Source organism: Eulemur rufifrons, chromosome 1 (assembly GCF_041146395.1).
Source record: "Eulemur rufifrons isolate Redbay chromosome 1, OSU_ERuf_1, whole genome shotgun sequence".
Lineage (NCBI taxonomy): Eukaryota > Metazoa > Chordata > Mammalia > Primates > Lemuridae > Eulemur > Eulemur rufifrons.
This window is the reverse complement of record NC_090983.1, coordinates 66,262,486-66,285,912: the sequence shown is the minus strand read 5'-3', so window position 1 is coordinate 66,285,912 and position 23,427 is coordinate 66,262,486. Positions and strand designations below refer to the sequence as shown.

Below are 23,427 nucleotides of genomic sequence, written 5' to 3'. Positions count from 1 at the left end.
AAATATCTTCTATTATTTTATAGGATTCTTGCAGGGAAACCTGTGTGGAGCTGAGATAATACTGTATTTCAAGTGGAATGAGCTGGTGTGAACCTTAGGCAAGTCACTTCATCTTTCAGGACTCAGCTTTCAGACTTGTAAAGTGAAGAATAGGGATAAATCAACAAGTTTCCATCCAGATGAAAAAAATCATAATTTAACATTTTAAATTACTATGGCATTTATACATTTATTCTTTTCTTTTTATGATATGTTTTTGGTCCCAGCTATAATTTATTACGCTTCAGTCCCTCATCAGGAACACAAATTCGAACAACAATACCATCTCTATAGGAAAGAGAATCCATTTTACTACAATTCACTTTATGTTCCAATTGCTCTATTCTCTTCCCACATTTACCCTTTGGAGGTTTCACCCCTGAAAGTTCAGAGGTGTTTGTTACCCCACATCATGTTTTCCCCTGGAGCCAGGCCCCTGATTGCAGGAGGTAGAAGTTCTACAGCAACCTCTACACATCTCAACTTAGACTCGTGATTGAAGGTAATACCATAAAATGCATATAAAGCATCTGTTAGAATGCCTGATATATAGGGGACACTCAGTAGAGTGTGCCTGATACATTGAACAGTGTGATGTGTGGAAAATAATCAAAACACAGCATTATTTTCATGTCCCCATTCAGATGTTTCTCCTGTCACCAGATGAAAACTCAGCGGAACGTACGGCTCCCTCTTGGGTCACAGAGGGGCCCACAGTAACTTTAAGTCTCAAAACACAGGCTTGATTCAAAATTAATGTGTCCAGTTGCAAGAGACTAGTCAGCTCTTCCCTCTTCATTCAGAAATGAAAAGAGAGAAGATTTCTCTTTTCATTCCCTACATGCTTAGGCCATCAGGGTACATAGGTCCCTAAAATGTTAGATGCCAAACTTATGCAATGTCAAAGAATATATACTTTTGTTTTGAAAAAATGTAGAGAAGGCATTTTTCCTCCACTGTTTTAAAAGAGGGACCTTTGTTTCATATAATATGAATTGCTATAGCTTAATGGCTGCCAGGTTTTTTCCATCAAGAGAATAAAATTTCTTGTGCCATCCTCCTCCTACCATATCATTTCTCAATAAATCAATATTTGTGCACTTTATGGATGTTATACCTCAACACAATTTTTTTAATGACTCCTACCAACACTCCTGGGGGGTCGTATCCATATCAGGCTTCCAGACCTCACACACCTGCAACTGGTCTGGGAACGTGGTTTCTCCTGACACAGAGGCCACTCCTGCTTTCAGTTCTGCCACCGAGGCAGCTCCTCTGTATTTCCCTGTGAGTATCAGACACCAGTCCTCAATCCTCCCAACCACAGGAGTTTTCCATTAAGTCTCCAAGCCATCTGCAAGTTCCCCAGACAGTCCTGGGTCTAAGGAGGAGGAAAACCTCATCTACTCCCCCACACTTTGTTGAGGGCTCACACACAGCCCTGTAAGCTTGCCCTAATGTTTCTCCTCACCAATCCTTCCTCTCAATAAACTGAACTTTTTAATATCTTTGATGTGAATGAGAAGTCCAAGAGTCATTGTATGGGCATTAGACAGTTACTTCCTAATTACACTCTGCATTTTTGTCCAGCACCTTGGGCTGCTGTGCAGCATCTATGGTTGGTGTTGGATGTCTCCATCAAAACCTCGATATTAACATCCTGCTGTAATAACTTATGGTTGAACCATGTGAAATTGTTGACTGTTTTTGACCTAAATATTAAATTGCAATTTCATATGATTCAAACTAACAGTTTATTCAAGATAGGCTTTTTAGAGAAACTAAAATTTAGGTTAGGTTTGAACAAAAGGGAAAAGTGGGTTCTTAAATGAATACCCAAAATACTGAAACACCTGTGAAGCGTCTTACCTTGGCTTTCAGATCAGCACACAATTCCTGTTGCTTTTTCCTGTCCTTCGCCAACGTGCTTTCCATTTCATGAGTTGCACAAGCCTCGATGAGGGTCAGCACAGCCTTCTGTATAAAGTCTTTCCTATTCTTACTCCAATTTGATAGGAGGACCCTTTGCTGCTCCCTAGCAAAGCGATATTGGTCACAATATTTCTCATGTTCGACCTGAAAAGATAACAGATCGTGGATACTTATTACTAGGGAAACGAGCCTATATTTTATGGCTTTGTTACAGAAATGAATAAAATGAAATATAACAAATGATTTTGAAAAATTGGGGACAAACACCTTAATAGTAAATACAGCAACCAGGAACCAGGTACTATCTTTAGAACTCTGAGCAGGTGGCTAACTAGAGACTGACGCTAAGTCACTGAATGTTTGTAAATTATACAGTGACTTTTATACACATGTGAATGTTGTTGTTACTTGCTTAATTTAAAAAAATTACAGAATATATGATAATATTTTATAGCATGGCTTATTTAAAAATTAAGAGTCTGTGTATTTATTTACATATATGTTATGAGATGAATTGTTGTGAAATTAATTGGTAACATGCTAACTTCTGTTTTCTTGTCTTTGTGGTCTTGTTGACTAAAGAACAAAACAATAATTTCCCAGTTCCTTCTCAGGGAAATTTCAATCGTATCTTTGAGTTCCGTGTTTGGGTATTTGTATTTCAGACCCAACTAGGGGGATCAAGCAGAGTTGTCATGGGGTAGACAGAGGTAAGTGCCAGCCCACAAGCTGAAGGGTTGTCTTCCCCACGGCTAGGATTGAGGTGTGGCAGGCTCTGTGGATGGAGAAGCAGGCACTCCACTTTCAGGCCAGACCTGGAGATGGCAGAATCTGAGGGTAGGCAGGTGACTATATGGACACTTGGGGGTCAAATACCAGCAGAGCAGCCCTGGGAGCCACAGTGAAGATCTTTGCAGCAAGTAGGCACAGAAAGAGTAAATGTGGCCAGAGGGGCCCCCACCTTCTCATGGACTGTAAAGAATTTTTATAAATCACCTGCACAGGCTTGCAACTTAGAACACCATTATTTTCTAGAGTGTAGGGAAAAACAATTTTTAGAGGACCATTTAATGTATGCTATTGCTTACTAATTATTGACCACTAAAACAATTTAATTTGCCATAATATAGGTAGAGTCTAGTACTCACCAAATCATGCCTAGATTTGTGAGGATAATATCTTTGTAACATGTCCAGATACAGAGTCCTTCTGCCAACAAGATCTCCAGAGTACTGATCCACAATAGCCTGGTAAATCCAGTGGTCTTCTTCACTTAGTTGGCAGCTTCTGGAAGCAACAAAAATGTTATAATATATTGCTGAGTAGTCATGAATTTCAGGGACCTCAGACCCTGCAAGCTACTAGCAAGTGATAATTATGTAAAATGAGGTTTCTGTGGTTTTTTCATACATTAACCAAATTTAATGTCTGTTACAGTTTCAAATTTTAATTCCATGGGTTCTTTCAATTTTTTATTTGGTCTTGCCATAAGTTCCAGACATGATTTGAAGAAGTTTAATGAGGCATAACAATTTCTTAAATATTTATTGTATCTTGCCTATAACAATATTTTAAAAATAATGACCAATGAATGAAATAAACAAACATTAGAAAATAAATTATTATGCATACAGATTTAAAAGGAATTTTACTTATTCAACAAAGTTTCTATGTCTAGACTAGAGGGAAATACAAATGTAAACAGTTTTGTGAACAATTACATAAAGGAAAATAAAGACAAACTCAGAAAGGCACTTACTTAAGATCTGACTTCAAAGGAAAGTCTAAAATTATCTTTTACTTTATCCTCTTAACTTCTTGCTTTGTAGGGGGTAATACTAAATATTGGTAGTGAAGAATAACCAAAAGCATTAAATTTCAGATTACTAAAGAAATCATTTGTAATAGAATTCCTTCAAGTCACCTTCCCAATAACATATCCGCTAGGCTCCAGAGTGGCTTTTTCATTTCAGAACGTTCCCAGGCACTGGCCTGGTTTGTGTTCTACATAAAGTATCAGCAAAGTCCTATGCAGAGTGAAAAGTTTACAATATCAGCTTGAACTCTAAACTGAATTAATGCCTCTTTATATTCTGAGTTTATTTGCATATTATTATTCCTGTTTAATCAATTAGAATAATCAAATACAGATGCAATCAGAGGGAATATTCTTAGCAACAAATATTTCTTTGATCCAAGATGAGGACTTGCCATTGTTTATTTGTACCATATCAATGGTCTTACACTTTAAAGTTAATTGTGCAATTTAAAGAATTTTTATATGTCTTCCATGCCCCTGAAAAATACTTGACAATTTAAAACAGAATAAAACACCTTTTAAATAAGTGATACTGATGGGAATTCCACTGTCCTCAGACAAGGTTTCTGTAAAGTGTATCATTGCTCTGGTAAGCAACAAGAAAGAGAAAAAATCTTATTCGAAGAAGAAAATCCTCTTTACTTGCTCCAAATAGGGGGAAAAAAGGGTTGGAGGTGTTCTACCAGAAAGAGGAATACTCTTCAGCTCTTAAATATGACATGATAATTTACTGCAGAGAAAAAATTTTAGATGAATTCATTGAACACACCAAGTGTTTTGGTCCTGTCTGAACACTTATGTATGTATAGGCAAAGCCTTCTGCAAATAAAACATTACAAATAGGACTATGAAGCCAGATTAAAGGTTTGCCTGAATGTACTTGGCATTTAAAACACCCTCAGGTTTTCATGGACAATATCTCAAGTCCCCTGTCAATGAACCCATCTTCATTCATGGTAACAGGAATACAAATTCTTTATTACTACACCACAAACAACAAATAAAAAATAGAAGTAAAGTCCGTGTCCTCGTTAGTGTTTTTAAACTCTTTCTGTAATCAAAGGGACTTGAACACCATTTGAATTTCTACCTTCATTTGATTACAACTGTGGACGTGTGGGTGTATGCCCTGGGGAGTGGGAAGCAACAGAATCTAGATCCAATAGTTTTCAGGGTTTTTTGTCATTCATCCACATAAAGGATGCCGTCGGTGCCATGCTCAGATCATCTTTATTTGATGGAGTTCCCATCACCAAGATGCTAAGTCTTGGCTGATAACACACAGATGCCCCTTCTTTGTCTGGAGAATTGTCCTGGGACAACTGGGAACTGCCTCTCCCAGGAAGCTGCCCTCCACCCTCTTTCAAGGGCCAGTCAAAACCAATAACTGAGGACAAGGAGGTACAGAAGGCCAGCCCACTTGCCTCCAGAGGGGACCCACTTTGTGATACTATTTGTGCTCTGGAGTTTCCCAGCAGCGGCAAACTGCAACCAGTCTCCCCAGAGACCTCCTCTAGCTTAGACATTCTCCCCTCCTCTACTTGGCTTCCATCACAGCTCTTCTCCTGAGAGCATCTCCCAATAAATCACTTGTTCTAGGAATCCCTGTCTCAGATTGTTGATTGTTTCTACAGAACCCACCGCAAGATAATCTATAAGCAATCTTACCCATAATTTTCAAAAATAGTTTAAATCTTTAGTAAATGGAAAAGTAATTCCAAACTAATTCCTTTGATATCTCATACTTAGTAGTGGTGCAAAATTATGGCTGTCCTCAAAGAGAAGGTGCAAATAGCAAACATTTACAAAAATGCTTTTCAAATAGCAGCACACATTAAGCAGTGTACATTGCTATAAATAAATATAGCAGCAGGAGGATTTGTGGCACTCAGTGCATTTTTATACATTGCGTGAATGTATTAATTAGGTGCCATTTTAGTGACTACATTAAAGCCACTTAAATATATGAAATTATTATAAAACATTAAAGCCCAACATTGCAAGCATGCCATGAACTGCCAGCACATACATTTTGACCTTCTTGCTGATTTTTAGAAGCCTCATATTCTGACAGCTTTTTCTAGTTACCACAATTAGGCAAATTGGAAGTCATTTTTTAGTACTTGTAGAATAAAAATAAAAAATATGCTTAAAGGAAATGATATATAAACACTCACAATATTATTTTTTTAGAATATGTATTTATAGCAGTTTCCAGAGCTACAAGCTTAAATCTTGAGGCAAATAGTCACATTGGCAATAATAATGACACAGCCCTACATCTCCATTAGAATCTGCTGGTGAAGGAGGGAGAAATCTCCCACTGCTATATATGCAGCCTTATATAAACTGAGTCTTTGGATAGCAAAAATCTAAGAAGCGTACTCAAACATAATAGCCTCTTCACAGTAACAAAGTAGCCATTTCCTAGAAACCCAGCCTTTTAGTCTCTAAAATAAAATCAAATTCAATGCATCTGTATTTCTAAATTCAAATCTGGGCATTTATCTTTTTAAATCAAATCTTCTTTTCTTTGTACTGAAAAATCTATATAAAATAGCTTTTATCTTTCAAAGTTCTTATTTCATTTAACTGCTTTGCAGGTAATTTTGATGATAGAACTAGCTAAATTACATAGTGAAAATTATCAACTTTCTGAATTGAAAAATGACTCTATAATTTTAAAGAAAATTTTGAAGAAAACTTTAAAACTATCCTAAACTTTTACAAATTAAAAAAATCTTTAGACAAAAAAATCTTTAGCAGTTCTCTACAATTTCTATTTCTTTTTGGCCATCCAAATTTTCTAATTTAAAGTGCTTCAGAATATTCATTTTTATCATAACGCACCAAAATTTTACAGTTTGCAGGTTTATTGAGCACTTCTAACACTTCAAGAAATTTCAGTCTGCAGAAGTGAGAGATATTTACCACTCAATCCCCACTCATCAACCCCACCCCCAAATACTGATGACCCCAAATATTGAAAACCATTGTTGCATTATGATTTCTCAGGAAGTGAGACAAAACAGGAAATTCAGAAAACAAGAACAACAGAGCTGTGAAAATTCAACCTGACCCAGGCTGATTGTCTCCCTAATTCTACCTGTTTCTGCTATTCCAAAATCCTACATTGATTCACAATTAACTTAGCTAATTAGTTTTCATCATAGTCATGATAAAACCACTTTTCTTGGGTTCTGATTCCATGACATTGAAACACATTTTGGGGCAGGAAGGTAGGCAACGGTGGAAAACAAAATACATAAGGATAACAGGCACATTCACAACCGAAACAAGTTTATGAAACTAAATATCGTGTTCCCAAACTGGCTTAAAGCTGTTTTATATTTTCTCAGAGTGAAGGGAGCTTTCCAGGCAAAAGGGTAATTAGTGTCTCCCAAAGCTAGCTGATGCAGTTATCAGAATCTGATGGCTACCTGAAAGGGCACATGGCCATGGAGAATCTGACCTAAAGAAAAACTCTTATCTCTTAAAGCCCAGCAGTGTGAAGGGACACCTCCTGCCCCTCCACTAAGAAGCAGGAGTGCAGTGAGGCACTGGTGGAGCAATGAGTAGAAGAGAAAGTTCTGCCACAGTCACCTTGTCTGGCTGCATTAGGTCTGACCCTCTGGAAAACACAATTCTATTTCACTTTTCAGTGTTGTCTTTCCAAATCAGACCCATGCAAACACCGAATCTAATCAGCCTGATTCCCGAAATTGTCTCTTCATCCACCAACCACCCCAGCCCAGACCCACTGTCCCAAGATAAATCTATCTCTGATTCTCAGTCTGGTTTATAAGAGTATCCCTGGTCCCAGACCATTTCTGGCCTTCAGAATCTGCTCCTTGAATGTTCTTTGGGTATGTACCTTTTCTTCCCAGGTCATCCATTTCCACTTAGTAGATCACCTCCAGCGGCCCTGGGCTTCCCTCAGTCTGGCTACGCAGCTGGCAGCTGACAACCAGAATAAAGTGGACTCTCAGGAGCAAGGTCAAAATTCACTGAATTGAAGAATCAAGAAAAAAAGTGACCCATAGAGTAAAGCCAGAACTTGTACCAGCATCCAAAGTCTCATTCTTCTGAGGGGTGACGGGAAAGTGAAATATGGCAGGGTTCTGAAAGTTCTCTCTCCAGAATTTCTTATAGGCAAGATTTAGAGATGGGAATCTGGTCAGAAGAGAGAGCTATGTGATTTATTTGGAAGCTGCATTTTCCAAACAGCAAGCACACTGTTTTAACTTAGATTTTTTTTTTTTCAGAGTAGTTCAAATAGAAAGCTCAATTTTTTTACTTAGAATGTGCATTTTCTGAAGGCAGAGTAGCAGGAATGATGACAAGCCTCCTAAACCATTCTTTGCTCCCAGCATCCATCTACCATTAGTTTTAAGAGGCAACAAAATTTCTAGTGGAAGTTTTGAATAACATGATCACGATAAAATAGCTTTTTAAAAGTAAAATGTGATGGCTCACCCACCCCATATGCCGGGTTTTAAGTAACTATATTCATCATAAGAAGTGTGAGGAAAAGAAAATTGTAGCAGACACAGCCCCTACCCTTGCCCCAGCCAACCAGAATGCTGACTTTATTCTGCACCTACCCTCCTCCTTCTAGCATTTCCCAGCTTCAGAAGGGAGCCCCACCTCCAGCCCTGGGAGTGGATCTTGATTCATCTTAAGCCATTCACAAACATCCATGCACAAGTTTCCCCATACCTCTAGCAGATGTTTGGTAGGAGCATGGACAAAAGTCCCACTTTTGGCCAATGAAATGTGAGGGGAAGTCTTCTGGGGCAAAGGTTTACCAGCTCTTAAAAAGTCACAAAGAAAGAAAGGACCCTTTCTGCTTCTAGATGTTGTTATGTAGAACTGCTGCAGTCATCTAGCAAGAAGTCATCTAACGTGCAGGAAAGCAGGGCAAGAGAATGCAGAAAACCAGACCTCACCGTACTTAGACTTCTCTACCTCTGGACTTCTTATTCAGTAAGAAATAGCTTCATTATTCAAGTTACATTGAGTTGGATTGGGTACTCTCTTATAGCTAAAGATAGCCTAATTGATAGCTATCTGAAGAAAGAAAAATGATTTTTAAAATACAGCCTCCTAATATTGCTTTGGAAGGAAAGTACTATGAAGGGATGAAGAGACAAAAGAGATACACACCCAATATGGCCAGAGATCAGCTTCTAGTGACAAATACTCTGCAACTGATCGAGGGCAGACTAACGATGTTCAACACCAAGGGCCATATTTAAGACAAAACATAACAAAACAAACAAAAAACACCTCAAACCCAAATGAATAGCATCAGTGAAGACAAGATCATCTACAAATACATTATTTGATCTAAATTTTTTTAAATCCTTATATTGAGCTAAATCTGTTTCCATGTTAACATTTTTATTCTTCACTTTCTGGTGGAAAGAACATTTTTAAGTGCAGTAAAGTGGAATTGAATAAAGTTACCTTATATAGACATTATGATTCAATTTTCCAGGTCCAAAAGCAAGAGTAATCAAACTGGCCTACTTCTTTAGGGTGGTATGAGGAAAAATTTAATTAACCATCATGACATCTTCTGAAATTTTAATTGCCACAAAAAAAATACTTTAATATCATCTCAAACCAACTACCAGTAATCATTAAGAAGTTGTAAGAATGAATTAGAAGAATGATTCTTTTTCTCAGTTTATTTTTTAGACATTAACAATGTTCAACTTTATGATCTTTTATAGGCATTAATGTGGCAAATAAACACAAACCTGTAAGTATAATAATTATAATTTCTTACATTACTTGTTCTCCATAATGTCACTTCTAATAATATGGTTTCCTCAAAGGGTTATATTTTAACCACAGTTGGACCTCAAGGTTTAAGGAATGGGGGAAACTTCTGATGAACAATAGATTTGGTATATAAAATAAGTGTTAAAATTCTTCTCATGTCAAAATTTGACAACCTTGTTCACAGAAATTTTAATCTTTTCTTTGCTTATAGCTACACATATTTTATTTTCATAACAAATTCTATCTATATTATCCAGGTTTAAAAATAACAAATGTCAATTGTCCTAGACACAAATCTATCAAGCTGCCATGCTTCCATTTTCTCCAGTCATATCTACTCAAGATTAATTTGATCTCACACCTAGTGAATAACAGAAACCTCTTGTAAATGATTTTCACTCCTCCACCCTATAAAACCCAGATTTTTCAGTTTCCTAAGGTATTGAAAAGTAGCCTCATGTACCATTATGCTGTATAATCATTAGCTAAAACAATTACATGAAAACACAGCTATAGACTACAGTGATATTAATAATAAAGACTGTTGAACTAGATATTCAAGCCACTATTCTTAGATGTACTTTTCATGAATACATAACATGCAAATAAATATAATTAAGTAAAGGCAAACTCCAAGACTAGTTTTGGGGGTATACTGCAGAAATTAGACTGCTTTTTCCCCTTGATAAAATGCATTCCACCATAGCCAAGAGAATTTAAAATATATTTATTCCTACAACAAATCCAAAGTAGGTTGAATAATCACCAAATGTGATTTTTGGTTCCAGAAAGAGTATAAAACAATAAAGTAGTTATTTTCAATGATGTATTTAAGAGAAAGCTACTAAAGATACATAACAAAAATAAAATCATTGTCTACAACCATGATCCACCCCTTCCAACATCAGGCTAGACAACCATGTTGGAATGTGCCAAGAGAAAATGGGAGTAACAGTGGCCTATGGTTGAGTGGGTCTTCTAACAAATGTGACTAAGTGAACACTGGAAGACCAAATAATTATGCCGCTGTTTCTGAGAACTTCTCCCTTTATTAATCACCCTTGGCACACACCAGCCCACACTGGAAACATAGAACCTGAGACTGGACATGCTCAGGCACTGAAACTTCCAACAGCGCTGAGACTACATTCTCAGGAACAAAAAAAAAAAAAAACCAGCACACAGTAATTAAGGTTCCAATGTTTTAACTTGTGACCTCATCAAGTAAGCAAATGTCAGTTACCTAGTATGCTTCTTTCCCTCTCTTTATTCTGGTCTTGTATTCATCAAGCAACAGTCACATATGTAAGCATTTGTTTATTTCAAATATTTTTTTTAAGAAAATTATGTGAGGCCACACAGTGTTTCTTGAGTGTTGCCTTCTGATGCTGGCTTTTATCCATCCCATTTTTATTAGCAATACAGTACATGGTTCACTTTGAAACAAGGGAAGAGTCAGGTTTATTATAAAAATTATGCATAGATTTATTTCTTTTTTGGCAAAACTTTCATGTAAGGACAGTGATAGAGCTATGCTACATTGAGAGATATTTAAAAAAGAAAGATAAAGAGAATATGAACACAATACCGATGATATTCACACATGACAGCAATCTCCAAAGTCCTGATCACTAAGTCCAGAAGATGAACCAAATGATATAAAGTCTACTGATTAAAATATAAATTGTTTTTGCTTTTCTGGAAGACAATTTAACAAAACTTGTAAAAGCCTTGGAATTTTTCATGCCCTCTGACTCAACGATTCTATTTCTAGGAATTCAACGTAAGGGAATAATTATGGAATTACTCAAAATATAGTGACAAAATTGCCTATTTCAAAGTTTTAAAAGAATTATCAAAATATGGAATAAATAATTGTCTAAAAATAAGAAATTGGTTACTTTATGTGGTATAGCTGTATATTGTAATAGTATGTATCTAATAAAAATATGTTGTAAAGAATATTAATATGTAATTTAAAACTTACAAGAATCTCAGTAAACATTTATTGAAGAAATGAATAACATTGGATATGATCCAAAACAGGAAAAACAGTAGATATGTGTACAGTATTTTTTCATTTTTATAAACAACATACGTATATCTGAAATATACAAAACATCACCACAGGATATGTCTGGGTACTGGGAATTTAGAATAACATTTAGTTTCTTCTCTTTGCTTACTTCTGTTTTAAAAAAAATTCTCTAATAAATGTAATTATTTCTGTATTAAGAGAAAGATACATAAAAGGAAAAGCTAATAGAGTACTAAACAGTTATCTTGAATGTTACTAACAAGCTACTAACAAGCAGGGTAAAGCTACTAACAAGTAGGGTAAATTGAAAAATTTAATTGAAAAAATATGAAACTATGGGCATTGGCAATGTACGTACAGAGGGGCAAAATCATTACAGTCACTGTGGATTTTAAATAGCAGTCAGATTCAGATCTCATAAAATAACAGAATATTAATTATGAACCAACATTATAAAATTTAATATGCCTATCAAACAATAAAGTAGAAATTACTTGCTGTCTCTCTATAGATTTTTCCACATATTGACTTCAGATATGACATAGCTAAATGGAGCGTCAGACAATTAAGTCTCATCTATATGATTAATTCATCCAAATGTTAGGAAATTAAAGCCACAATCTCATCTGAGTTTAAAACAAGCAATTAAACTTGTCTTCATGTTACTAATGAAATACAACCCAAATAGAATCTAAATAGCTTTGCGAACACACTGAATAAAGGAAGAGGTTCAATTGTAATCAAATTGTTTTTAAAATGTATTTCAGTAAAAGAGAACATCTTTTAAAGCTGTGCTGTCCAAGATGTTAGCCACTAGCCACCTGTGGCTTAAAATGTGTCTAGTCCAAATTAAGATATATTGTAAGTATAAAATGCAGGCCAGATTTCAAAGACTTTGTATAAAAAATAATTATCTATTAATAATATTAAAATATTGATTGTATGTTGAAATTATAGTATTTTGGAACTACTGAGTTAAATATGTTTAAAAATAAATTTCACCTTGTTCTTTTCAATTTTTTAATACAGCTACCTACAAACTTGGCTGTTTGTTATTTAATTTTTACCCTTTGAAAATTCTTTGTTTTAGAAAATATATGCATATGGTTCAAAATTCACAAGGTATAATGAAAGGGGATACAGGCATCTAGTTCTCCTCCCAAGAGACAAATGTGATCAATTTTTGTGCATTGTTTCAGATGTATAAAAGCAAATATAAAAAATATATATGTTTGCTTTTCCCTGTTTTGCACAATGTATACTGTACATTGTTTGCTTAACTCTATACTTCATCCTAACCTTTGGATATTGTTCCATGTCAGTAAATGTAAGCTTTTACTTTTTTATCTGCAGAATAATACATTGTATGGATGTACATCTATAAAAGTAGTCCCTATTGATATTAAGGTTTTTGCTCAATTTCTTGCTACTATAATAACTCTACAAATAAATCAGTGTAAATATATTCAAGTATGTTATATGGTATATTATTGAGATATGAAAATTATCAGGACAAAGGTGTGAACTAAAATAAAATTTTAAGGTTCACTCCCCGACCCACTGGCTGACTGAATGGACCCCCTCATGGCCAAAGGAATATCCTAAAACTAAATTGCCTGCCAGGAGGAGGGAGGTCAAACATGCCTCATCATGCCCCCCTCCCTTCTTGGGGACATCCTTTGTAACCCATTAACAGGCCTAAGGATATGCAAGACAAACCTGAAGGTCTTCAATTTACACAACAAATATATGTCAGGTGGCTTGTCTATGGTTAACAGTTCCTTAGGTTAAAACATTCCAAGCCTTTAAATAAAGCTTCATGTCTTTAACCAAGTACAAGTCAAAGAATCTTTAAACCCACCTATAACCTGTAAGTGTTCCCCCTCCCCCCGCTTTGAGATGGCCCACCTTTTTGAGACCAAACCAATGTATGCCTCCCTATTGATTTAGGGCTTTCCCTGTAACCCCTGTCTCCCTGAAATGTATGAAACCAAACTGTAACCCAGCCACAGCAAGTCCACTTGCTCAAGGCTTCTTGAGTGTGGCTCCAGGTCATGGCCCTCAAATTTGGCTCAGAATAAATCTCTTTAAAATTATTTTACATAGTTTGTCTTTTTTTTCTGTTGACAAAGAGTATGTGCTTTGTGATTTGATAAATCATGCTGAACTGCTCTATAGAAAAGTTTAACCAGCTTAGACTCCCTTCAGCAAAATATAAAATACCTGTTTTCCTACACCCTTACTATATCCGTTAGGTTTAGTTGCAGATGATACAAACGACTCAAACTCTTTAAGCAAAAACAGGTTTATGACAAGATATTACATGACCTACACAATAATTGAAATGGCTAGAGGAGCAATTTTTAGCTCCCAGAAAATCACAATGCTTCTGTTGCGATTAGGAAAGGACCCACCTACCACCTCAGGAAGCTACAATTTTGGAGCGTGATCTACGTCAGCAAAATGAATGTCCCACTCCCTGTCTCTTTTCCTTTTAACTCAATTCTGAGTTCAAATTTCATGCAAATATTTCTGATTACCAGAACCCAAATCATATCCATTGACATATCTACTCATGACAACACATCATTTATAAAATGCTTAATATATGATAGCAATAGTCCTCTCTCAGTATTGCTTCTTTTCCCCCAGAATTTTCCTAGATATTCTTATTCTTTCTCATGTAAATTAAAATTCAGATTGTTTAATGTTTTAAATTTTGTAAATAATTTTATTGGAATCACAAAAAATTTATAGATGGAGGGAAAACTATTTATAATTGTTGAATCTTTTATTCTAAAAGAATAAAGTATGGATTGTTCAAGTTTTATGTCCTTCAGTAACATTTTAAAGTTTTCTTCTTATGGTACAGATCTTTCACATTTCTTCTTAAATGAATTCCCAAATATTCTATATTTATTGTTGCTATTGCAAACTATGTTTGGGGTTTTATTCATTATATCTTCTAGCTGGCTATTGTTTGTAAATATAAAGAGATTGGGTTCTATTTATACTAATTTTATACCCAGCTATCTTACTAAATTATCTTGTAATTGTAAACATTTTTTTCTTTGGTTTTCCTAGTAAAAAGCTCATTATCTGTAAATGAGATAATTTAACCTATGTCTATATTTTATAACTCTAATATCTTTCTCTTGTCTAATTGTGTTGCCTAGAATTTCTAGAATAACATTAAGTAACGGTGATGAGTATAGACTTGCTTGTCACTAACAAAAATGTTTCTATTGTTTTCCCATTAAGTTTTGAGAAGTTTACAATAATAAAAAGTATCAACTATTATTTTAATATTTTAACATTTTTTAAGAATAGGTGTTAAAATTTTAATGGCATTTTAGTGTCTATGAAGATAAGCCATAATGGATCTCCTTATATTCACTATGTTACTGTGCTGCTGTATCCTTATAGAAAATATTTTATTTATTTGTATCAGTAGATATAAGTGAGATTGGGCTTTTTTGTATGTGTATGTTTTTCACGTTTTTCTGTCACTGTTATACTTTATTAACATAACTTAGAAGTTTCCCTCCTTTTTCTATGCTCTATAACAGGTAAATAGCAGTGAAATTATTTATTCTTTTTTCCTCTGTGTTTAAATTAATAAAATTTATTTTCTTAGAGCAGTTTTAGATTCACAGCAAAATTGGGTAGGAATTACAGAGTTCCCGTTTATCCTCTGTCCCCACACACACAAAAAACTCTTTCACTAACAATATTCCTCACGAGAGTGCACATTTTGTTACAATCGATGAACCAACATTTACACAGTTTATATTAAGATTTATTCCTGGTGTTTGTTACACATACTGTGAGTTTTGACAAATACATAATGATATGTATCTACCATTGTAGTATTGCACAGAATGGTATTATTGTCCTTATTATCCTCTCTGCTCTGCCTATTCATTCCTCCCTCCCCTTCTGGCTCCTGGAAACCACTAATCTCTTTATTCACTCCATAATTTTGCCTTTTTCAGAATGCCATATAGTTGGAATCATACACCATGTAGCTTTTTCAGATTGGCTTCTTTCACTTAGTAATATACATTTAAATTTCTTCCATGTCTTTTTATGGTTTGTTAGCTCATTTCTTTTTAGTGCTGAATAAAATTTCATTGTCATATGTACCACATTTTATTTATCCATTCACCTACTGAAGAACATCTAGGTCACTTTCAAGTTTGGCAGTTATGAATAAAGCTGCTATAAACATCCAGGTTTTGTGTAGACATATATTTTTGATTCATTTGAGTAAATACCAAGGAGCACAATTGTTGGATTGTACGGTTAAGAGTATGTTTAGTTTTGTAAGAAACTACCAATTGCTCCACATATTTGCCAACATTGGGTGTTACCAGTATTCTGGATTTTGGCCATTCTAATAAGTATATAGCGATAGCTCATTGATTTAATTTGCAATTATCTAATGACATACAATGAGGAGCATCTTTTCCTGTGCTTATTTGCCATCTGTATATCTTCTCTGGTGCGGTGTCCTTCAGGACTTTTGCCCATATTTTAATCAGGTTGTTTTCTTATTGTTGAGTTTTAAGAGTGCTTTGTATGTTTTGGATAATAGCTTAATATCAGATGTGTCTTTTCCAAATATTTTCCATGTGGCTTGTCTTCTCATTCTCTTGACATTATCTTTTGCAAGACAGAAATTTTTAATTTTAGTTAAGTTCTGCTTATCAATTATTTCATTCATGGATCATGCCTTTTGGTAATGTATCTAAAAAGTCACTGTAATGCCCAAGATCATCCAGGTTTTCTCTTCTGTTACCTTCTAGGAATTTTATAGTTTTGTGTTCTACACTTAGGTCCATGAAACATTTTGCGTTAATTTTTGTGAAATTATAAAGTCTATGTTTAGATTCATTGTTTTGCGTGTAGATCTCTAGTTGTTCCAGGAACATTTGTTGAAAAGACTATCTTTACTTCATTGTATTGTCTTTGCTTCATTGTCAAGTATCAGGTTTACGTGAGTCCAAGTTCCCTATTCTGTTCTATTGATCTATCTGGCTATGCTCTGGCCAATACCATACAATCTTGATTACTATGGCTTGATAGTAAGTCTTAAAGTTGGGTAGTGTCAGTCCTCCAACATTTTCTCCTTTAATATTAAGTTGACTATCTGGGTCTTTCACCTTTCCATATAAACTTTAGAATAAGTTTGTCAATATCCAAAAAAAATAATTTGCTGGGATTTTGATTGGGATTGTGTTGAATCTATAGATCAAATTGGTTCCTTTTCTCCTCCCTCTGCCAGAAGCACAAGGAAATTTTTCTGATATTCACTGTGAGGACCTGATACAGCTCTTGGAGGTAAAATTCACAAAAGTGTGGGGCACTTTCTATGACTGGGTGCTCCTGAAGTTTTTAATTCCCTGAGTTGTCCACATTGAGCCTCCAGCAATTCATCAATTACAGATCAGGTTTTCCTAGCCTATCACTGGTACCTGCAGAGTTTTCTGCTCATGGGCTTCTGTTCCAGTAGGTTGTGATTCTTTGTATCCGTCTCTCTGTCTCTCCAATTTGGGGGGCAGAAGTTTGCCTTGTGACCTCGCTTATCTTATGTCTCTAAGACGAGGTGCTGATTTTCCAGTTTGTTCAGCTTTTTATTTGTTGTTAGGATGGAGTGGCAACTTCTATGCTCCTTACATGCCAGACTGGAAACCAGAAGTCTCTATTTTTTTCTCTAAAGATTTAAAACTTCCCTGAGAAACCATCTAGCTAGATTTTTTTTTAATGTTTATGTCAATGCATTTATTTAGACTTTTCTTTTATGAATTTCACCACAAATAACATGATTCAAATGGCCTTCCCCACTCCAAGATTAATATTTATTTTTATCTAGTTCATTTATGATTTTATTTCTCCTTCACATCTTAATGTACCTTCAGTTGAGTCATATAGAACAATAAAGAGACCTACACTTATTTTTCAGTCACCTGTTATTTAACACCATCTTATAAATAATTTCTTCTTTCCCCCACAGTTTTGAAATTTCCTTTTATAATAAATTCTGATATTTCTATTTTGTTCCACTGATCTGCTACATACTCCACAGTCATATGAAACTTTCTAATCCATTTTGATTTAAAATATATATTTACATTTGGCTGTGCAGATTCTAACCCCCCACTCCTACTTAATCTTCATTTTAAAACTTTTGCTGATATTACAACCTTACTTTTCCTAATAAATTGGAATAATTTTTAACAAGTCTTCAATTGCCATTGTGTTAAATAAACAGATTAATTTCATGAGCCATGGATATTTTGAAGCCAAATCAACTGTCGTGTCAAATTAGGGATTTTTTTAGTTGCAAACAACTAAAAACCCAAGTCACACTGGCTTAAGAAAATAAGGTAGACTAATAGCCCTTAAAACCTAGCAGTCAGGTGGGCTTCCCATGCAGTTCAAACAGGGCTTTAGCTCAGTTTCTCTGTGACCCTCTGGGCTCTGTCCCCTCCTTGTGGGCTTTCTTCATTCTCAAGCGGGCTGCCAACAGCAACCTCAGCCCTGTGCTCTCTTGTTAACATCCATGCAGAAGAAAAGGCACGACTCCCCAGGAGCATCTTACAAAAGTCCTGAGCTTTGTCCTAATTTGGGCCTCCCTGATCTAGTTACTATGGCCTGGAGAAATAAGGTTACACTGACTGGGGAAATGAGGTTATACTCCCAATCAGGGGCTACTTTTGGATTTGGAGGTGGACTCATTTCAAACCAAACCAGCAAGCTAGTACAAAATAGAGAGAAAAATAAATGCTGGGACTACCCATGATGTCCACTGCCTTTAGCCAAATGAAAACTTTCTATAGTTGAAAAACGTCCCCAGATATTTCAGCTTTCTTATGACATAGCAGTACACATCTGTTTAAAGTAGGCATACACACACTCCCACAGGTGTGCACATACACACACACACAATCTATGTGAATTTTCACAAGGCCTAATATCTAGAACTACAAGAGGAATTGGCCATATTAAAATAAGTGTACATACTGCCAAATTAGGAGTACAATTGATAGTGTAATTTAACGTGCAATTCATTATCCTAGTTAGAACAGTATAATTTTATGCCTTACTGTTCACCAGCCACAGATTACTGATACCCATCACTTCTGTATTTATTAAAAATATATCCCTTTTACTCTTTCTTCTCAAAGAAACCACTCCTGAAACCTCATTTAGTTTTTATCATTGCTTCATTATTCACTGCCAGCATATTTATAAAGTATTTTCTTCACTTGATATCTGCATGTAATTTTTATTTGGTTAAGGTACATGTATATATGTTGCTTCCCCCAAATACTCCAGGCCTTCTCTGAGAAAAGGCCATATTAAACTGATCTGTTTGTTGAACTCTCTAACAAGGAGCTTAGCGGACACCACTGTATATTAAGAATTATTCAATAAATATTCATCAAGTAAAACACGTCAATTACAGAAAATGTACTCTGGATAATTATATGTGGCAAGTAGACTATTAAACTAGAATTTATGAACCTTATATTTCTCCAAAGTATATTCCTACTGCTCCCATAACATGCCTTGCCACTGTTTCCCTCATTGTTCTCACCTTCAGTTCAACTCAATTGAACAATCATTTATTTAGAGGATGCTGTGTCGGGATATGCTAGGTGCTAAGGATACAAATATCATACTCAATTTCTTTGTCCTCAAGGGGTTTACAGTTTTAGTCATTTAATCTCCCTTCTTAGGGTGCCTTCCCTACCCCTTTCTGTCTGTTCTAACCCTACCCATTCTTCAAAGTCCATAGTGAATTTTACTCCCTCCATCAAGCCTTCCTAAGCTCTTTGATCTTCAATATTTCTTCCTTCTGCAGAAATCTTAGCATGTGAAATATATTCATCTAGTTCTCTGCTTAATCTTCAGTAATATCAGTGTAGCTATGAATCCCAACTTTTTCTGAACCACACAGGGTTGCAGGAAGAAAGAGCAGAAATTGAGCTCGGATTAAAATAAGGAAGGGAAGTAGGCTGTGCAGGATATGTCTTAGTGAAAGGAAGCCATTTCAGGCTGCTAAGGCAAACTCCTTCATATTTAGCAGCCGTTAACCTAGAAACACCACAGTCTAAGCCAGCTTTCTCATGGGGACAAGGTGTCATCTGGGAGGAAAGGTTTCTTCACAGCCAGTTAATCAGCCTGATTATAATGTCCCTCCCCAACCAAATAAAACTCTCTTCTTCTTGCTTGGGTTCTAAAATCTCTTTAACAAAGTTGGGATGGGGAGTGGGGAGAGGATGTTCATTTTACAATTAGAGACTTAAGCTAAGTGCATGGTCAAGTTAGTACTTCACTGTAACTGAGTTTCAATTAAAGTATAATTAATTAATCAATCAGCAAGTGTAAATGATTTATTATTAATTTATTTCTCAGCTTTATTGCAATGTAGGAAGAAAAAAAAAGAAAGGAGGTAGGGAAAAAAGGGCTCTTGGGAGACCAAAAGCTGTGTGAAGGGAAGGAACACATGAACATCTCCATAGAAGTGTAAGAAAGAAGCTAAGGTTAGGAAAGACTGAGACTCCACCTAGGATTGGCTCTGTTTACCTGCAAGTGTGCGGAGTGAGACAAGTAGAAGCTGTAACTGAAGAATTTGCATGAGGGAGCAACCAAAGCACAGAACTCTACTTAGTATGATGTAAGATTTTATCCTTGGTTTATTTTATTTTATTTTATTTTAGAAACAGGGTTTCACTATGTTGGCCAGGCTGGCCTCAAAATCCTGGCATTAAGCAATCCTCCCACCTCAAAGTAGCTGGGATTACAGGTGTGTGCCACCATGCCAGGCTTTGTTATTCATTTCTTAACAGTAGTAGTTTTATATAGGGGAGCTGCGTGCACAGGAAATTTGTAACAAATATAAAAAATACAAATATTTATCATATTCCCATTTTTCCATTTCAAAGTTAAGAATCCTTTATTTTTAATTTATTATAAATGCGTCCCTTAACTGGTTTTTCTTTCTTTTTAAATATATATTCTTTGGGGAAAATTTTGAGGTTAATATAGAATGAAAAGCTGCTTTCCTACAAAATGTCCCCAAGAAACTTCATATACCCAACACAACATGAGGCAGACCATTGATCTGACTCAGGGTGGTATATCTGGATTTGTCCTTTAAGTGAGTTTTAATATAGAAGACATGAGAGAAAATTACCACTGCAAAAACTGAATTTTAAATCACTGAACATTATATTCTCCATACAGAAGAGGATGGTCATTCTCAGGAGAAAAGCAGGAGTATATTTTCTAAAAAAAAAAATTTTGCACATGCCACGAAAGTCTTTAAAAATTTAGAAAACATACTCTGTGTTCACTATGAGATAAATCACAGTTGATTACAAGTAATATAATTCCATGGACATGTTTTACATTATATTCAATTATTAGTGCTGATTTGTAAATTTCTACTGCAGAACAGCTTCATATCTTGAAATGAAAATTTGTGGTTACTGAAAATTCATATTTGCAAACTATTTCTTATCTGTGTAGCTCAATAAAAGAAGTATTTTCATTATGTTTTAACCTCATAATAATCTTAAAAACCATTATGTTAAGAACATTGTTTTGGAAAAAAAAAACCCTCTCTATTCAACAGTCAATCTAAACATTTATCAATTATATTCCAATCACATAGTAACTATGAAACAGTAAATTAGAAGTATAGTGACCCCAGAGAAAAATAAAAATTTAATGTCAAAAATCTATTGGATGCAATTAGTTTTATCTTATTACCTGTATATATCTTCTAACTGCAGATCAAACTCGTGAAATTTCTTTTGATATTTCTCTGTAAAGGTACTGAACTCATTAAGAATTGAAGATTTCAAATCAGGATATGGACATTCTAAAGTTTCTAATTCCATAGGCAATTCACTAAGCAGGTTAATTTTTTCTTCTGAAGAATGATCTAGAATCTGGAAAAAATTATATGATTAGTTTATTTAACATAAATGACAACTTGATAAATAAATTACTAGCAGCCTTACACTTACCTTCATACTCCTGTCTGAAAGATCATTTTCTATCTTCTGTTGCTCCAGGCTAAGTTTTTCAAAGACAGCTTTCAATTGTTTCTTCACAAACTCAACCTATAGGACATTTGGAACAAGTAGAATGCAAATTATTGCAATTCATTCAAGATTTATATTTAAAGACATGGAATTATTCTCAAAAGCCAATAAATGATAAAAAAAAAAAATCAGGTAAGGGAAAGTCCCTGTGAGGGTGTCTGGAAGGCAGTTAAAGAGATGCCAGCCAGGCAGTGCTCATCAGGCAAATGAGCCTCAGTGAGGCCTCCAGACACATAACCTGAAAATGGGCTCAGAAAGTGGAGTGTGGTCACAGCTACTCTGCACCCACATTTGGATTCTATTTGTAGTAATGCAGAGAACTTACCAGATTGTCTCTGCTTCCATCACCCCTTTCTTCCCTTGCATCCTCGCCTCTAATTTCCAGCTGGGCATTGATTTATGGGTTTTTTATTATTATTTATGAAAGCAATATAACAACATTAGAGAATAACTGAAAAATAGGGAAGTAAAAACACCTAAATTTTTATCACACCTAGTGTGACAATACTCAAGGACCTTATGCCCCATTAAGGAGAGGCAGTCAAAAATAACCTAATAAAAAAAAAAAAGCAAGTATTAGAAGGAAGTAGGTGATGTAAAAACAGGGTGGTGTGATAGGGAGTCACTGTGGCTTCTCAGTCCAGGCCTCTCAGAGGAGAAGACACTTAAGCCAAGACCTAAATGACAGAAAGTGCCATCAACAGGCCACAGGAACCAGCCAGTGCAAGGAGCCTGGAGTGTGGAAGGAAGAGAAAGAAGGACTGCATGGGTGGGACCAAGCTTTTGTGGGAAAGGAGGCGTGTCAGGTAGGAGAAGCCACTGAAGAAGCAGGAAGGGGGCGGGATGGGTAGGAGCACACATGCACCAGTGGGGCCCCTGGGGCATTTCAGCAACAGGATGCCCTGATCCCCCTCTACTAGGGGCAGGATCCCAGAATGCACTGGGTTGAGGGCAAGATTGAAAGCAGGGACACCAGTTATGAGGCCACTGTAAACTTCCAGGCAAGAAATGAAGGTGCTTATACAGATTCAGGCATGAGTTTAAAATACTGAGTAGACAGAATTTGCTGAGACCTTCTATTTAAATACACAGGACACATGCTTGTTTCTTATCTCAAACTGTTTTAGTTGGGACAAAAATGGAATATTACATTATTGAAAATAAAGGCAATATACTAACCTCTTCCAATACTTTCACAGTGTGAAACTCATTATGTGGGTGTGAATGCTGTAAAGTGTGATGCTGTCTGTACTTTAGGTCTGCTCTCGACTGCTGAATAGGATTTATCACATTTTTAAGATATGTGCACCATTGCTCTGATAATTCTTGTTCTATGGTAAAACAAAATTGAATCAAGGAAAACGCATTATTATTTTAAGTTTCTCCAAGAACAGGTCATTGGGATACAGATTTATTTTTGGATTCCTTTAGAAAAAAACAAACGGCAGTTAATATTAAAAGAACATGAAGTGAGTGGTCCATTTTCATTCTTCAAAACAAAACTTCTTTTTAAATATAGGATAAAAAAAACTCACCAAAATTCATAAGGTCACAAAGGCATTCATTTCCAATGTTCTCTTCATTGAGAAAGGATTTTATCTCAAATTCCATTTTATATCTGAAATAGATATGATCTCAATCAATTTTTTACAATCACAACCTTATATGCATAGGTTTAAAAAATAACT

General features: G+C 35.4%; 1 protein-coding gene across 1 annotated transcript in view; it reads right to left on the bottom strand.

Moving 5' to 3' along the window:
* Nucleotides 1-23,427, bottom strand: part of CCDC148 (coiled-coil domain containing 148) — a 222,059-nt gene that overhangs the window by 113,854 nt on the left and 84,778 nt on the right. The window contains exons 4-9 of the mRNA XM_069472384.1: nucleotides 23,275-23,357; nucleotides 22,919-23,070; nucleotides 21,662-21,757; nucleotides 21,402-21,583; nucleotides 3,120-3,258; nucleotides 1,909-2,115 (exon numbers count right to left, since the gene is read on the bottom strand). Coding sequence (XP_069328485.1) covers nucleotides 1,909-2,115; nucleotides 3,120-3,258; nucleotides 21,402-21,583; nucleotides 21,662-21,757; nucleotides 22,919-23,070; nucleotides 23,275-23,357 — 859 coding nt within the window. The remainder of the gene's footprint in view (nucleotides 1-1,908; nucleotides 2,116-3,119; nucleotides 3,259-21,401; nucleotides 21,584-21,661; nucleotides 21,758-22,918; nucleotides 23,071-23,274; nucleotides 23,358-23,427) is intronic.